The sequence below is a fragment of the Amblyomma mixtum genome, chromosome 3, assembly GCF_055824585.1.
Source record: "Amblyomma mixtum isolate Tamu chromosome 3, ASM5582458v1, whole genome shotgun sequence".
Taxonomy (NCBI): Eukaryota; Metazoa; Arthropoda; class Arachnida; order Ixodida; family Ixodidae; genus Amblyomma; species Amblyomma mixtum.
Genome location: NC_143014.1, coordinates 191,580,582 through 191,594,024, shown reverse-complemented (window position 1 = coordinate 191,594,024; position 13,443 = coordinate 191,580,582). Strand labels below are relative to the sequence as shown.

The 13,443-nt window shown below is 41.8% G+C and overlaps 1 protein-coding gene across 2 annotated transcripts in view; it reads right to left on the bottom strand.

The window, feature by feature from the left end:
- EndoB (SH3 domain containing GRB2 like, endophilin-B) overlaps window positions 1-13,443 on the bottom strand; it is a 47,175-nt gene that overhangs the window by 23,272 nt on the left and 10,460 nt on the right. The window contains exons 4-7 of one of the 2 annotated variants that reach the window (XM_089582274.1): window positions 12,921-13,054; window positions 11,765-11,851; window positions 7,611-7,655; window positions 2,980-3,069 (exon numbers count right to left, since the gene is read on the bottom strand). In XM_089582274.1, the coding sequence (XP_089438400.1) occupies window positions 2,980-3,069; window positions 7,611-7,655; window positions 11,765-11,851; window positions 12,921-13,054 (356 nt within the window). The remainder of the gene's footprint in view (window positions 1-2,979; window positions 3,070-7,610; window positions 7,656-11,764; window positions 11,852-12,920; window positions 13,055-13,443) is intronic. The other variant, XM_089582273.1, reaches the window with a different exon arrangement.

Below are 13,443 nucleotides of genomic sequence, written 5' to 3'. Positions count from 1 at the left end.
CAGAGTCTGCCAAAAGTAACATGCGAGTTCGATATCACCAAAAAGTGCACCAGATAACAACAACGGCAAGCTTTCTGTGCACCCGAAGTGGATTACTGGCGTTAACGTGCAACACCGATGGCGCTGCGAACGTTGAAGGTGCCTGCCAAAGTGTAACTGACTGAAGTTTTATGTCTTGAATGTTCTATTGCGCTTTACTCGGGATGGAGCATCGAATTCACGTTTTGTGCGCAAATGCACAATCTCCAGTGGCAAGTTTCTTGTTATGCTACCATTGCTTTGATATCTGATGCGCCCTGCTGGTCACTTTAGTTGAATGCTCGCTGATTGGAGCTTCTGTTGATCAACCTATACGACATTCCAACCTTGCTTTTTAGCTCCTTTTTTTTTGTTTCCCAAAGTTGGTGGCCAACCTATACGATCAAGGATCCATATTTGAGCAAATATTCAATAATAATATGAGGAGTGACTTTTCATTTCTATTGTAGGTAAAAAAGAAAACCCATTACATTCGAGTAAATAAGATAATTGGCCTGCTTTCAAATTCAGCTATTTTCCCTAAATCGGCGAGGCAAGAAAAAGCTTACACATTTCTTTGGCTGTGCAAGTACAGTGAAATCTTCACTTCCTGATGAGATTGGAACTTTAACTCAACCTGACATAGCAATGGAAAAGAGAAGAACCCATAGGAGCAGTCAGGAGCCTCAGAGTTGGCAAAGCAGCAGCAAGAGACAAAAACCTCGTTGAAATTAATACAGGACAATATGGACGTAGTGGGGATGCACCTTTAGCATCTGCTTAATCACTCATCAGAAAGGGGAGCATATGTCTTGACAAGTTTAAGAGTGCAAAAGCAGTACCTGTTCTTATAAAGCTGGTGAGCAGCATATAGCATCAAACACCAGGCCAGTACAGGTTTTATGTAATAACTGATATTGTCACTAAACAAATTATTAGTGTAATCCGCTTACAATGATACCGGATATAATGATCTACCATTTATAACAATAAAATTCTTTAGATTCGTACTGCCTCTATGTAGGAATAAACCATATATAATGACACAATTATTCGCGAAATGATGGATACACAGATAGAATTCTGGCTGCCCAGGAAGGTGTTTACCATGAAAATTTGTCTGAAAGCTTCATAAAAAATGAACCCACCTATCCCTTGTGTCGTTATGAATTTACTTTTTTAAAAGCGTTAGCTTTTCTAAGCACATTCCTGGTAGTGTCCTGGTAGAGCACCAAGACACTGTGCGCCCTTGATGGGAACGGCAGTGGTGGTGGCTTGCTCGGCACGCTAGTGCACGCTCTGCTGCACCAATGTAGGCTTAAAAAGCTGGCAAGAGCTCAAGCACTGGAGAGGAGCAGAGCAGTTCAAACCAAATGCTATAAAACACCCTCTACACTGAAACTGTATAGAGGAAGCAGGACCATCAGACATCCCAAGCGATTTGGCGAGCTGGAGGTCGCGAGCAAAAAAACTCCTCTCAGGCCACAGCTAACACTTAAACATTTGCATTACATGCTCATAACTATCCCGCGAGTTTTTTTAACCTTACGTAAAAAACGCACACCTGACATTTCAGGGACGTGTTCAGCATGTCCGCTTTATCTTGTCACAATTGGCCGGCGCAGTCGACTATCTCAAAATCGTCAGATCACGCCGTGATACTGCAACCACTTTTTTAGCCAACGATGCAAAAAGCTGGTGAAATGAACGTTGCTGGCCGCATGCTTTTGTCAGTGATGGATGGAAGAATGGATGTACAGGTGGAGGTGTGGGCAGGCAGACATATGATATGTAACTTCGACTTGCAAACAAAATCTGCTGAAACAGTTTTTCTCTATGTAATGAAATCTCTACCCCATTTTTCTCTACGTAATGAACCCTCAACTCCACATTGATGTCAACTCTTCTGGAAAAAAATTGCATTCATTACATGAGTAGATACGGCAACTAAACCTATATATGCATGGGGAAATATGTGGGTGTGTACTTTTAGGGCGTTTTTTGCTGCTCCTGATATAACAATAATCAGTTATAATGACTGCATCATCCGGTTTTCTCAATATCATTAAAGTGGACTGCCCAGTATTCTACAAACCGACCTGCAGGTCAACATAGAAATTTTGCAACAAGTACACCATTTTCCTATCCCAGTCAGCACAGTTTCAGGTCCCAAAGGTTCAAGTATACAGAAGTTCCTGTCTTGGCAAAACTTTATTAATGTTACTTTTCAAAATAACAAACTGGTTCTTGTAGTATCTTGAAATGGATAACAATAAAATGCTAAGCATAAAATGTAAACTAATGGAAACTGTAAATTTACAATTTCAATTAGTTTGTATTTTATGTAGTTCAGAGGGAAAGCTTGCAATTTTATTACACGGTACTTTTGAGGATGAAAGCAGTGCGCTGTTATTAAAACTACCTCAGAGCTGTTAAATGTCAAGTTGGGTAAACTATAGGCTTTTTCTCGCTATTTTGCTATTTCCTTAGAACAAGAAAGCAATACTTGCACGTATCACTTTGCAGCCACTTTTTTCTGCTAACACTACTGCTCTACCCTAGTAGTGCAACTCCAAGATAAACAAAAGTTTTGTATTTTGCAAATGGTCATGATGGTTATGCACAAGAGTAGTAAGAAATTCTCATATATAGAAGGCCTTTCCATAAGAAAGCTTCCAGCAGCTGACCTAACACAAGGTTACAGAGTAATAAAAATTGAAAGTTACAATGTGCTTTGAATTAAATGCAAAAAGTGTAACTAATGTGAAAGAAAACACTGTGAAAATGATTACACAAATGCTAAATGTGATCACGAATATTCAAAAATGCAAGTTAACCTCCAGCCAACAGTAAAGGCAACACATGCAATGTAAATACATCCTATGAAGACAGTGAGCAAAGGAGCCTAGAGTAAGGTTGCCGGTGCTGCACAAAACACAGCAATCAAGCAATGAAACATACGTGAGTGCTTGAGATTCCTTCAAGGAGCAGTCGAGTGATTTCAGCTTGACGGTCGAAGTCAGACTGGCAGGAACGCACATCCTTTTCCGCCTGTTGACAAATATAAAAAATTTTAATGACACAATTTCAATGAAAGAAGACGCTACACCTCGGCATCTCACAGAAAAGTTCAACCTAAGAAATTAAAGGCCTCTGCATCCAAGCAAGCCTTAGTGTCTCAAACATAGGCCATCTTCAATAATCCTTTATGAAAATTCTGTGTGCAACTGAGTTTGCAGCATCTCGCATTGCTCACTAGCTCAAGTGCACTGTCCCTGCTCCAAATATATAAAATATGTGGGTTGAGATAAATAGCACAATTATGTCTCACATAGCTTAGGTGATCTGTCCAAGACTACAGCTCCAGGTTTATAGACATTTTCGCATCTACACTGCAACAAACAAGTGTGTGCAATTGATATTACTTCTCAGTGTAGTCAGCAATCTAGATGGGAGTCATCATTGTTTCATTGTAAAGCTCCCCTGCCTTGTCACTATCAAGTTACCAAGCGGCCTCCACAGGTTACCTTCACTATGATACACAGCCTCTAAAAACAACATCCTACTGTCTACGTATTTTTCAAAGCTGTACAAAGAATTTGTGGTCAGCTTCTACATTTCTCACTAGATGCAAGACAAGTGTGCAGTATGTTTACAGCGAAGTGACTACAAGACAATACAGCTGGTGATAAAAGGTACTACATACTATGTGAGAATTTGCATGGCACGTAAGTTTGCTCATATAACAGGTTTTCTGATAAAACATGTTATGTTTGCAAAAAGTGCCACATTTTCTTGCCTAATGATGCAGTGGGACAGCCCATGCCTGATGCAGTGAAAGTTTTTGAGCCTTTAAAATGTCTTTTTCCATGCTATGCTTTGAAAGACACTTGGAAAATAAAAAGAGTTGAATCAGCAGCCCAGATATTAAGGAACACACTGCAACAATACACAGTGCTTTTGAGATGGTATCACCCTTGAGCCAGCTGAAAGTACGAAGTTTGATGCTTCAGGACATGCAATAAGAAACAAAAAAACATGAGGCTTTAATATATTGTATCAAAACTAGAAATAAAATGATCACATCTGATTATGGTAAAATTGGCAAGTGTATTAATTATAACATGAGGTTTTTGCCATCCATGTTCCATTTCAGTCTTCATCATGAACCTGACTACACCCACTTCAGGACAAAGGCCTCTCCCATAACTCTCCAATTAACCCTGTCCTGTGCCAGCTGCGGCCACCCTATTCCCGCAAGCTTCTTAATCTCATCCGCCCACCTAACTATTCGCTGCCCCCTCCTACGCTTCTCTTCCCTTGAAATCCAGTCTGTTACCCTTAAGGACCATCGGTTCTGTTGCCTTCGCATCACATGCCCTGCCCAAGCCAATTTCTTCCTCTTGATTTCGACTAGAATGTCATGAACCCGTGCTTGATCCCTGACTCACCCTCCCCTCTTCCTGTCTCTTAACGTCTCACCTATCATTTTCCTTTCCATAGCTTGCTGCACTGTCCTTAAGTTGAACCCTTTTTGTTACCCTCCACATTTCTGCCCCATAGGCAAGCACCAATAAGATACACTGTTATATACTTTTCTCTTGAGGGATATTGGTAAACTGTCAATCATGAACTGAAACAACCTGCCAAATGCGCTCCACCCATTCTTATTCTTCTAGTCAATTCCCTCTCATGATCCGGATCTGCAGTCACTACCTGTCCTAAGTAGATGTATTCCCTTAACACTTCCAGCACCTACCTAGCAATTGTAAACCGCTGTTCCCTTCCGAGACTCTCGAACATTGCTCTGGTTTTCTGCCTATTAATTTTCAGACCCACTGTTCTGCTCTGCCTGTCTAACTCATTGATCATGTTTTGCAGTTCATCTCTTGAGTGACTTAGTAAGGCAACGTCATAAACGAATCGCAGGTTACTAAGGTATTCTCCATTAACTCTTATCCCCAACTGTTCCCAATCCAGGACTCTGAATACCTCCTGTAAACAGGCGGTGAATAGCATTGCTGACATCGTGTCTCGTTGCCCCGAGACCCTCTTTTCTTGGTTTGGTTTGGTTTATGGGGCTTAACGTCCCAAAGCGACTCAGGCTATGAGAGACGCCGTAGTGAAGGGCTCCGAAACGTGCACTGACATTGCACAGTACACGGGCCTCTTGAATTTCATCTCCATAGAAATTCACCCGCCATGGCCGGGATTGAACCCGCGTCTTTCGGGTCAGCAGCCGAGCACCATAACGTCTGAGCCACCATGGCGAGCAACCTTTCTTATTGGAATTTTATTGCTGACTTCATGGAGGACTATGGTAGCTGTGCACTTGCTACAGATATTTTTCATTATTTTTACATACGGCTCTTCTAAACACTGATTCAATAATGCTTGCATGACTGCTGAAGTTTCGACTGAGTCAAATTTCAGTCTTAGAATGCACTAAATTGTAAGCTATGTAAACAGTGTGCATGCGAATGTATATAACACTGCACGCAACTCCAGCTTCTCTAAGACTCGCTGAAAGAGAGGACAAAGTCATGGTAATGTATAAAATTAAATGTAAGATGGTATGGTACGGTATATCTCAGGTTTAAAATCCCGAAGGTGCACATGGGTCACAACAGTCACTATCAGGATGATACATCCTTGGTTTGTCAAGAAGTCAAGAATTCAGTTTCTGCCTATTCTGATTAAAGCAACTTTTCAGTTCTCTAACTTGCACCAATAGTGACCTACATTTTGGCGGTGGACGTAGTAGCCAGCATGAACAGGCATGCTAGATATGGCAGCACTGTGCACCAAGTAAGAAACAGAGTTCAAATGCATCCAACAATGCTAAAGCATTGTCTTCTGCACCTCCACCATCTATAAAAATAACTCCAGCAAACTACCTTTTAACAGTTATTTAAAAGCTGTTTGATATTCATAGAGGAAGCATGGGCTGTTAATACAGCCCATGCTTCCTCTGTGAATATCAAACAGCTTTTAAATAACAAAGCCAGCTTTTTCAAACAACAGCTATCTTACCTGCACAGTGAAACATGATTTAATGCACTGCTGGTCACTTTTAAAGCATGCAACAACAGCCAACAGTATGCAATTATAGCCTGCATTTTCAGAACAGTTATTAACCTGCTTCTGTACCCACCTGCTAAGACAATTTGCAAGCAGATATGCACACAGACACATGCTGCTGTCATGAATACATTCTAACGCATGCAAATTGTGGCTACGGTGCACAACTAGTCATGAAAGCATTGAGAAACTCGGAAGAAGAATCATCAGTTCAGTGTGCTCTGGCATGCTCAGTTCATTGCTGCAGTGTGCTTCAGGAAAAGGTGCAATAAACAAACAGCTTTTAATCTGCACAATTCATCTCAAGTTAAGTGGCACTGGCTTTTCGAAAGGACCTATTTATATCTGTTTAATATATTCAGCTCATTTTCATTAAATACGGCATCTTGCACTTCATTTAAATTAAAACTTCATTGTGAGCCCAGGGATGTATAAAGAGGTTTCAAATGCACGTGGGTTCTGCGACACAGTGGCCTGCACAAATGTTCTGAAAACACATAAGGTAATCTACACAGCAGCTAAAGCATGACACTACATGTTCAACTCAATGCACTGCAACATTTCTGCATTTATGACCTGATAAAAATTTGCACCTTAAATTTAAAGAAGAAAACAGCCATTATTGACTGGATATCAACAGTATATTACAGTCAGTTTGTCGTATAAGCTGATTAATGTTACAGCACATTACAGCAGAACTGGCTCACTGATACAGTAGACTCCTGCTTAGGACAAACATAGTTAACAAAAACATGAGGAACAATGTACTAATATTTCCCACAAACTAAATGTAAAAAAAAAAAAAAAAATCCACTTAATACAAACAGCTTCACACATGCTGCGGCATGTACAGTTGCGGCTATAATAATACAGAGCACGCTTCAACGGCCAAACTTCTCTCACGTCTTGCCTAGCAAAAATGAGGTGGCACTTAATACACACTCTGGCAAATGCCGCTGGTGTGGTGATGCGTAAACAGAAGAACTTTTCTTATCTCCTCTTTGTAATGCATTACAATAAAAACTGAAGCTTGCTCTGAGTTACGCTGGTCGTGACTGTACAAGTGCTTCACATATGATTCTTATACAGGCATGTGTCAAGCATATTGAAAGATGATATAAAAGATGTACAATATCTATACATTTGCACTTGCGGTAGTTAACAGCCAGATCCCAGTCTTTACTCTAACGCACTTCATTATGCCCTTTAAACAGTGCCCTTCGAAATGACAGAAATGTGCAGTGCTTTCATGATACATTACTTGGGGAGCTCAGAATAATTTCTTCAAAACACAGTCAAAAGGGGATGCACGGGGAGAGAGCAAGGGCTTCGCTCAGAATCACAGATTGCTCAATTTTAAGTTGAAGCGGCAGGCACTGCATGTAAGGCAACAAAAGCACACAAGCAAGAGCAGATTTAGCCACGCAGAAAGCAAATTAAAAAATTTCTGCCATGGCTAATTTTGAACTCAAAGCAAATAAGCTTTCATTATTGACAACGACCAGCTTTACCTGTTGGATTTCTTTCTCAAGAACTTCAGGATTGACTTTCGAGGCCAGTAAGCAGCAGGAAAAAGATACAACACATCACAATATAAAGAGAAGACATTTATTTACGTTGACAGAGAAAGTGGCACACTGAAATTGAAAATTAAGTATATGAACTACGAGACTTGATACTAAAATGTAAAGCACAAAAAAAAAACTGTGTGCTTACCTCAAATTAGTTAAGGCATTTGAAGTGGAAAAATTGCAAATTGTAAATTTATGACTTTTCGGTTAAAAAAAAACAAATGCACAAAAAAAAACCGCTCTGGCATATGAGTAGAGTTCCATAAGCTTTGAAACCAGTACAGAACAACCGTGACTAAAAACAAGAACACGCTTTCATTATTCAGTCTAGTACTGTGAACATAAATGCACTCTACTTGTAGAAGGTCCACTGCCTCCAAAATAAAAGGTCGTTTGACCTTCCGCAAGATAATGCTAAAACTGCTGCATTCAACTCATCACCATTGCAGAATCTCATCCTGGCAGCTGCTTATCAAAAGCAAGAAACAGGACGAAGTCACCCGAGACAAGGTTTGGGCTTGCATTCCATATATATATGGTTAAAACCTGAATGTAATGGACCTCCATGTAGCGAATTCCTCTATATTATATGAAGTTTCTCAATTCAACATCGCTATCCCCACTGAAGTGAGTATATTTTTGAACTCCATGTAATAAAGATGTTGTGGAGATCGACCTTGATATAACAAACTCGTTACGCCAACATCTACTAACCAACGCTATTATACAGTAGAATCTCAGTGATAAGAATACGGTTAATATGAATTTCACTGTGATATGAATATGTTAAGTTCCCCGGCCGAAGTGCAACATGGAATTTCGGATGTTCCGAACTCTCTTCCGCGCCACTAAGGATGATACGAACATGCAAGCCGCAACTGCACCCATTAGCACTAAGCGCTCCCCGTGCATCGCTGATATCGCGACTGCTAATCGTGCGGTACACACCGCAAGCAGTGAGAGGTGGTGCGCGGCCAGCACATCACCGATGTTGCAATCACCAGTCGCATTGTATGCACCATGAGTAGTGAGCTGTGGCTGCAAGGCCGCGAATGAAACCCGTCAGCCATAAACAGATCTGCACGAATGCATTTTTCGTGCTTCTGCATATGAATTTTGTTAGTTTGGATGATAAAAAATTTCAGAAGATACTGTGTCAACAGGACGAAGCTGGCAGTGGCGCAGGAAAGAGCACTCACGCTAGGCCAGCGGCCATTAAATTATCTCCAGTTCACTGTTCATCATGCCTTATTCTTCAGCTGGCCGTCACGTAACAATATGAATTTTCGTGCGACCCTGTGGCATTCATATCACCGATTCTAATGTACTTAAAATTTGGCCAAACCATGCGAAATTTTTATGACAATAAAATACAAACTGTCAAGAGAGGAATGTGCGATCGCAATGAGCAAACGCAGCTGACACAATGCACTGTGTCCTAGCACAACTTCTCCATGACAAATGCAGCAATCTTTGCAGCTTTCGCTTTTGTAGCCTCACACAAAGTGGCACAACACCAGTTCATGTTCAAAAGCTCAAAACAACGGGACGCAGCAAAGAGAGCAATGGACAAGCAGTGCACAACCATCATTGCCCCTTGTTTGCTTGCTTGATTCTGGTGCTGACAGCTGACACGCAGTGAGAGCGAGGAGTGCGGAAAGCACCAGTGATGCAAGGCAAAGACAAAGAGCCCATTTCCTAAGGCAACAGTGACCAGGCAGGCCGAGTAACACGGCATGCAGGAAAAGGCAGATGCTTCTGACTCCCCTGACTCCCTTTCCCTCTCCATTCTATGCGCAGCAGCGTTGTGCGAGCCATGAAGGAGATGTTGGCAGCTGCTGCCGCAGTCACGTTATCATCGTGATTGTAAAATGTTTCTTGATAATTGTAACTTCGTGTAACGAGGGTGTGCTATGAACGTTTTCTCAGTGATTTCATATACAGTCGAACCTCGTTATAACAAACACGGATACAACGAATTATCGGATATAACGAAGTGAAAGAAAAGTTTGGTTGGACATGCTTTATTTCTAAGGGAGTTCTATCTGTATAACGAAACGAAAAATTCAAAATTTGACACTGTATCGGTTATAACGAAGCAGTTTTTGTATTCACGGGGCTCAAAATGCGCAAACAAGTAGGGAAAATCTCAAAACACGCTAAATTTTGATCTTTTGAAGCGCGCGCACCTAAAATGTGTTTGAATCACCTGCGCTTCCGCACGCGACGCCATCTAGGGAGAGCGAATGAATCTAGCATCAACGGCTGCCTAGCACGTGACTGGCACGTGATCGAACCGACGCCCGCTCCCCAGCTACCCCCGCTGTCGCAATTTCCGACCCGCGCGCGCTATCTCTGCAGTTCAATCTGTAGATCTTAACAAACAGCAGTTTCGCTTGAAACGAAGATAAAGATATTCAGGGCAGTTGACAGCGGGCGCAAGGAAAAGTCATTGCCGCGGACTTTGGTGTTGCGCCTAGCACTCTTATCTATCTAGATAAGATGGTTATCTTGCCCGCAAGGCAGAAGATTGCAAACACCCACTCTGCAGGCGCTGTGAAGAATGACAGCAAGACAGGATGTTGAAGATGCCTTGTTTGCATGGTTCAAGGACGTTATAGCGCGTAACCTGCCTGTGTCTGGTGCCATCCTTCAAATGAAGGCGAGAAGTCTCACTTCCGTCAGAGGCCACAATGACCTTCATGCAAGCAGTGGCTGGCTGCAGCGATTCAATGACCGCCATCGGATTGTTTGCCACGTCTTGTCTGGCGAAGAAGCAGCCGTTGGCGCCGAGAACTGCGAGAAGTAGGCAGAAAGCTTCCGCATGCAACTGGGAGGCAAGCGGACAATTTCGGCGAGACGACATGGCGTCAGCTGGCGGTTCCGAACGTTACGTTCGAGGAAGTCATCTGTGCAGATGACAACTTGGCTGTGGCGCCCGAACTGACCGACCAAGAAATTGCTGATCAGGTGGTTTCTGCAGATGATGCTAGAAACAGCGATGCATGTGAAGATGGCGAAGTGCGAGCTCTCAGCAGCGCCGAGGCCGCTGACATGGCCAGGAAGTTGAGGGGGTACCTCGAGAACCTACCTGTGGCCAAATCGGGAAAGCGCTGCTCTGTGTTGATTTCGTCGAGAAATATAACCTGTCAAATAGTGTGAAGTGCCGCCAAACGGAGATTACGCCGTTTTTTAAATAAATCAGTTTTTGCACCTGGCCATGCATCCCGATTTGTGAGTTCGCTCTTGCTTTCCAGTACGAAATGCAAGGCAAGGTTTCATATGCTCATACCATGCATTAAATTCAAAAATAGTGCATTTTTTCAACCCTGTGCTGTCCATCTTAAAGTACTCTTTACTTGGGTTTATTAGCAACCTTTTCTGCGGGAATTTGAGTGCATACTTTTATAACGAATATTGGATATAACAAACGAATTTCCGCACAAAATGCGACTTTGTTATAACGAGGTTGGACTGTATTTATTTTCCATTTGGTGCCCTTTTGGCACTATCCTTTTGAGTCTTCACACGAAAACTGCATGTAACGAAAACCTGCATGTAACAAAAAACTGCAGACTTTTCTCAATTTCGTTATATCCAGGTTTAACTGTATAGCAATCAGCGAGATGTGGATTGTATGTATGGGGATGTGTATGGGGGACAGCACAATTTTTGATACTCCATTTTTAAACTAGTGATTTGATGCAATCAAACTGGTACAGTTATCAATAGTTCCAGTTATCAATAGTTCCAGGGTTCCCCCCCCCCTCTCATAAGCCATGTAATGCACATGCCTGAAGTAAGCACGAAAGAAGTGACTGTTCTCAGCGTACATTGTCTAGAGTTTTTATTTCACTTTGCGCACCAGTGCTTTTATTTAAAGCAATAAGACCAGTGGTACTCTACGAATTTCTCAAAACTGTTTCCACACACCTGGTGCAAATGTCCAGTTCTGCAACATCTTAAACATCATTCGTCCATACGCATGACTTCTACTAAATATTTATCCATGACCATTTTGACCAGCTGACCGTACTTTCATTGTAGCCCTGAAACAAATACTCAATGTAATGAAAAAAAGTTTCACAACTTACTGCGGGGTCAGTAGCTTTTGCCTTTCGTAGTCTGTTCTTCGCAGCGTCTAGATCCAACCTTTTGTTTTCAAGGAGACGGCGCTCTTTCTGCAATATAAAAAAACAATAGTGCTGTCAAGGTTTGTTTTCTAAGACTGCACTTTAAGCTACAAAACATGCACACACGCATGCACACACAGGTAGGCAGAGATACGGCAGGATGATACAAAAGTAGTGTTGTAAAAATAAATATTTAGATAGAAATATGAGCCTTTTTTGTTTGGTTTTGTAAGGTTTAACATCCCAAAGCAACTCAACCTATGAGGGATGCCGTAATGGAGGGCTCAGGATAATTTCGACCACCTGGGGTTATTTAATGTGTACTCACATTGCACAACACACGGGCCTCTAATGTTTTGCCTCCATCGAAATGCGACCGCCGCGACCGGGATCAAACCCGCATCTTTTGGGTCAGCAGCCAAGCACCATAACAACTGAGCCACTGTGGTGGAACTAAATAAGAGCCTTTTAATCTTGCCATCATGCAAGTGCTTTTTCAAACTACTACATCTTAACACAATATTTGTTGCTTATTCATCATGTACGGTGGCAGCTCTTACTAAGAGGCAAGCAATAATGCGGAACTCTAATGCATCGCTTGCCCCATGCAGTGAACAGCAAAAAAAAAAAAAAAGTATAGTTGCAACCGGCAGCCACACACACAACATCCATCACATAATAAAGGGAATGAAATTACTATTTGGCTTAACTACTTTAAAATGCATTATCATAGATTCTGCAAATATATGTTTACTAAAATAGCAGTGCTGCAAGACTTTCATGTAAAAATCACAAGAGAATTGCATGACAACACTAAACAGATGCTGCCCAGTATACTCAGTCCATCTCGTGTACCTTTTACAACCCTTGAAAGGAAATGAACCAAATTTTGCCATTAAAGCAGAAGTTCATTCCCTTAAAAAACTGATAACTGCTCTAATAGACCTTTCTGCAATGCAACATCAATATTTTTAGGTCAACTCTGACCTGCTATCTTATCAGCTTGACATGAAGGAAAAAGTGCTATCACTGAGCTTTGCTGTCATAGTGATATCTTTGCTGTTATAGCTCAGGTCTTATCCAAAAGAGAAGAAGACAAGCATTCTTATGTACTTGCCAAGATTGTCTTCATGTCTCCATCCAGAAACCTCCTGAGTGGCTGAACAAAGTTGGTGTGCACCAAACGGCCAAACTCGCGCTCAGCCTGACCCAGCTTCTGCTGAGCCTGTCCAACCTTGATCAGGGCACTTCCTGGACACAAGTAACAAAAGCCATGACACCACAGCCAAAGGCACACACATGATAATACAACCTCAATAATGCAAGCCCCATGATGATTTAGAAGTACCCCCCCCCCAAAAAAACACGCTTCAATAATGCAAACCCCCCAGGACCATTTAGAAGTACCAGAAACAGCCACATGAGTGCTCTGAATCAAAGAGAAAAGCAAACCATGAGCACACATTAAACACAGTGTATAAGGATAACAAGCAAGCCAATGGCGTTTGTGGCACAAAGCAGAAAAAAAAAAAAAGAAATGAGAGGACAAGGTTATTTTTCCTATTTTCACAAACATTTCTGCTACTTTTGACCAAAACCTGCAAACAAGTTGGACAGCAGTAGCAAGCCTGTCCCCAGCA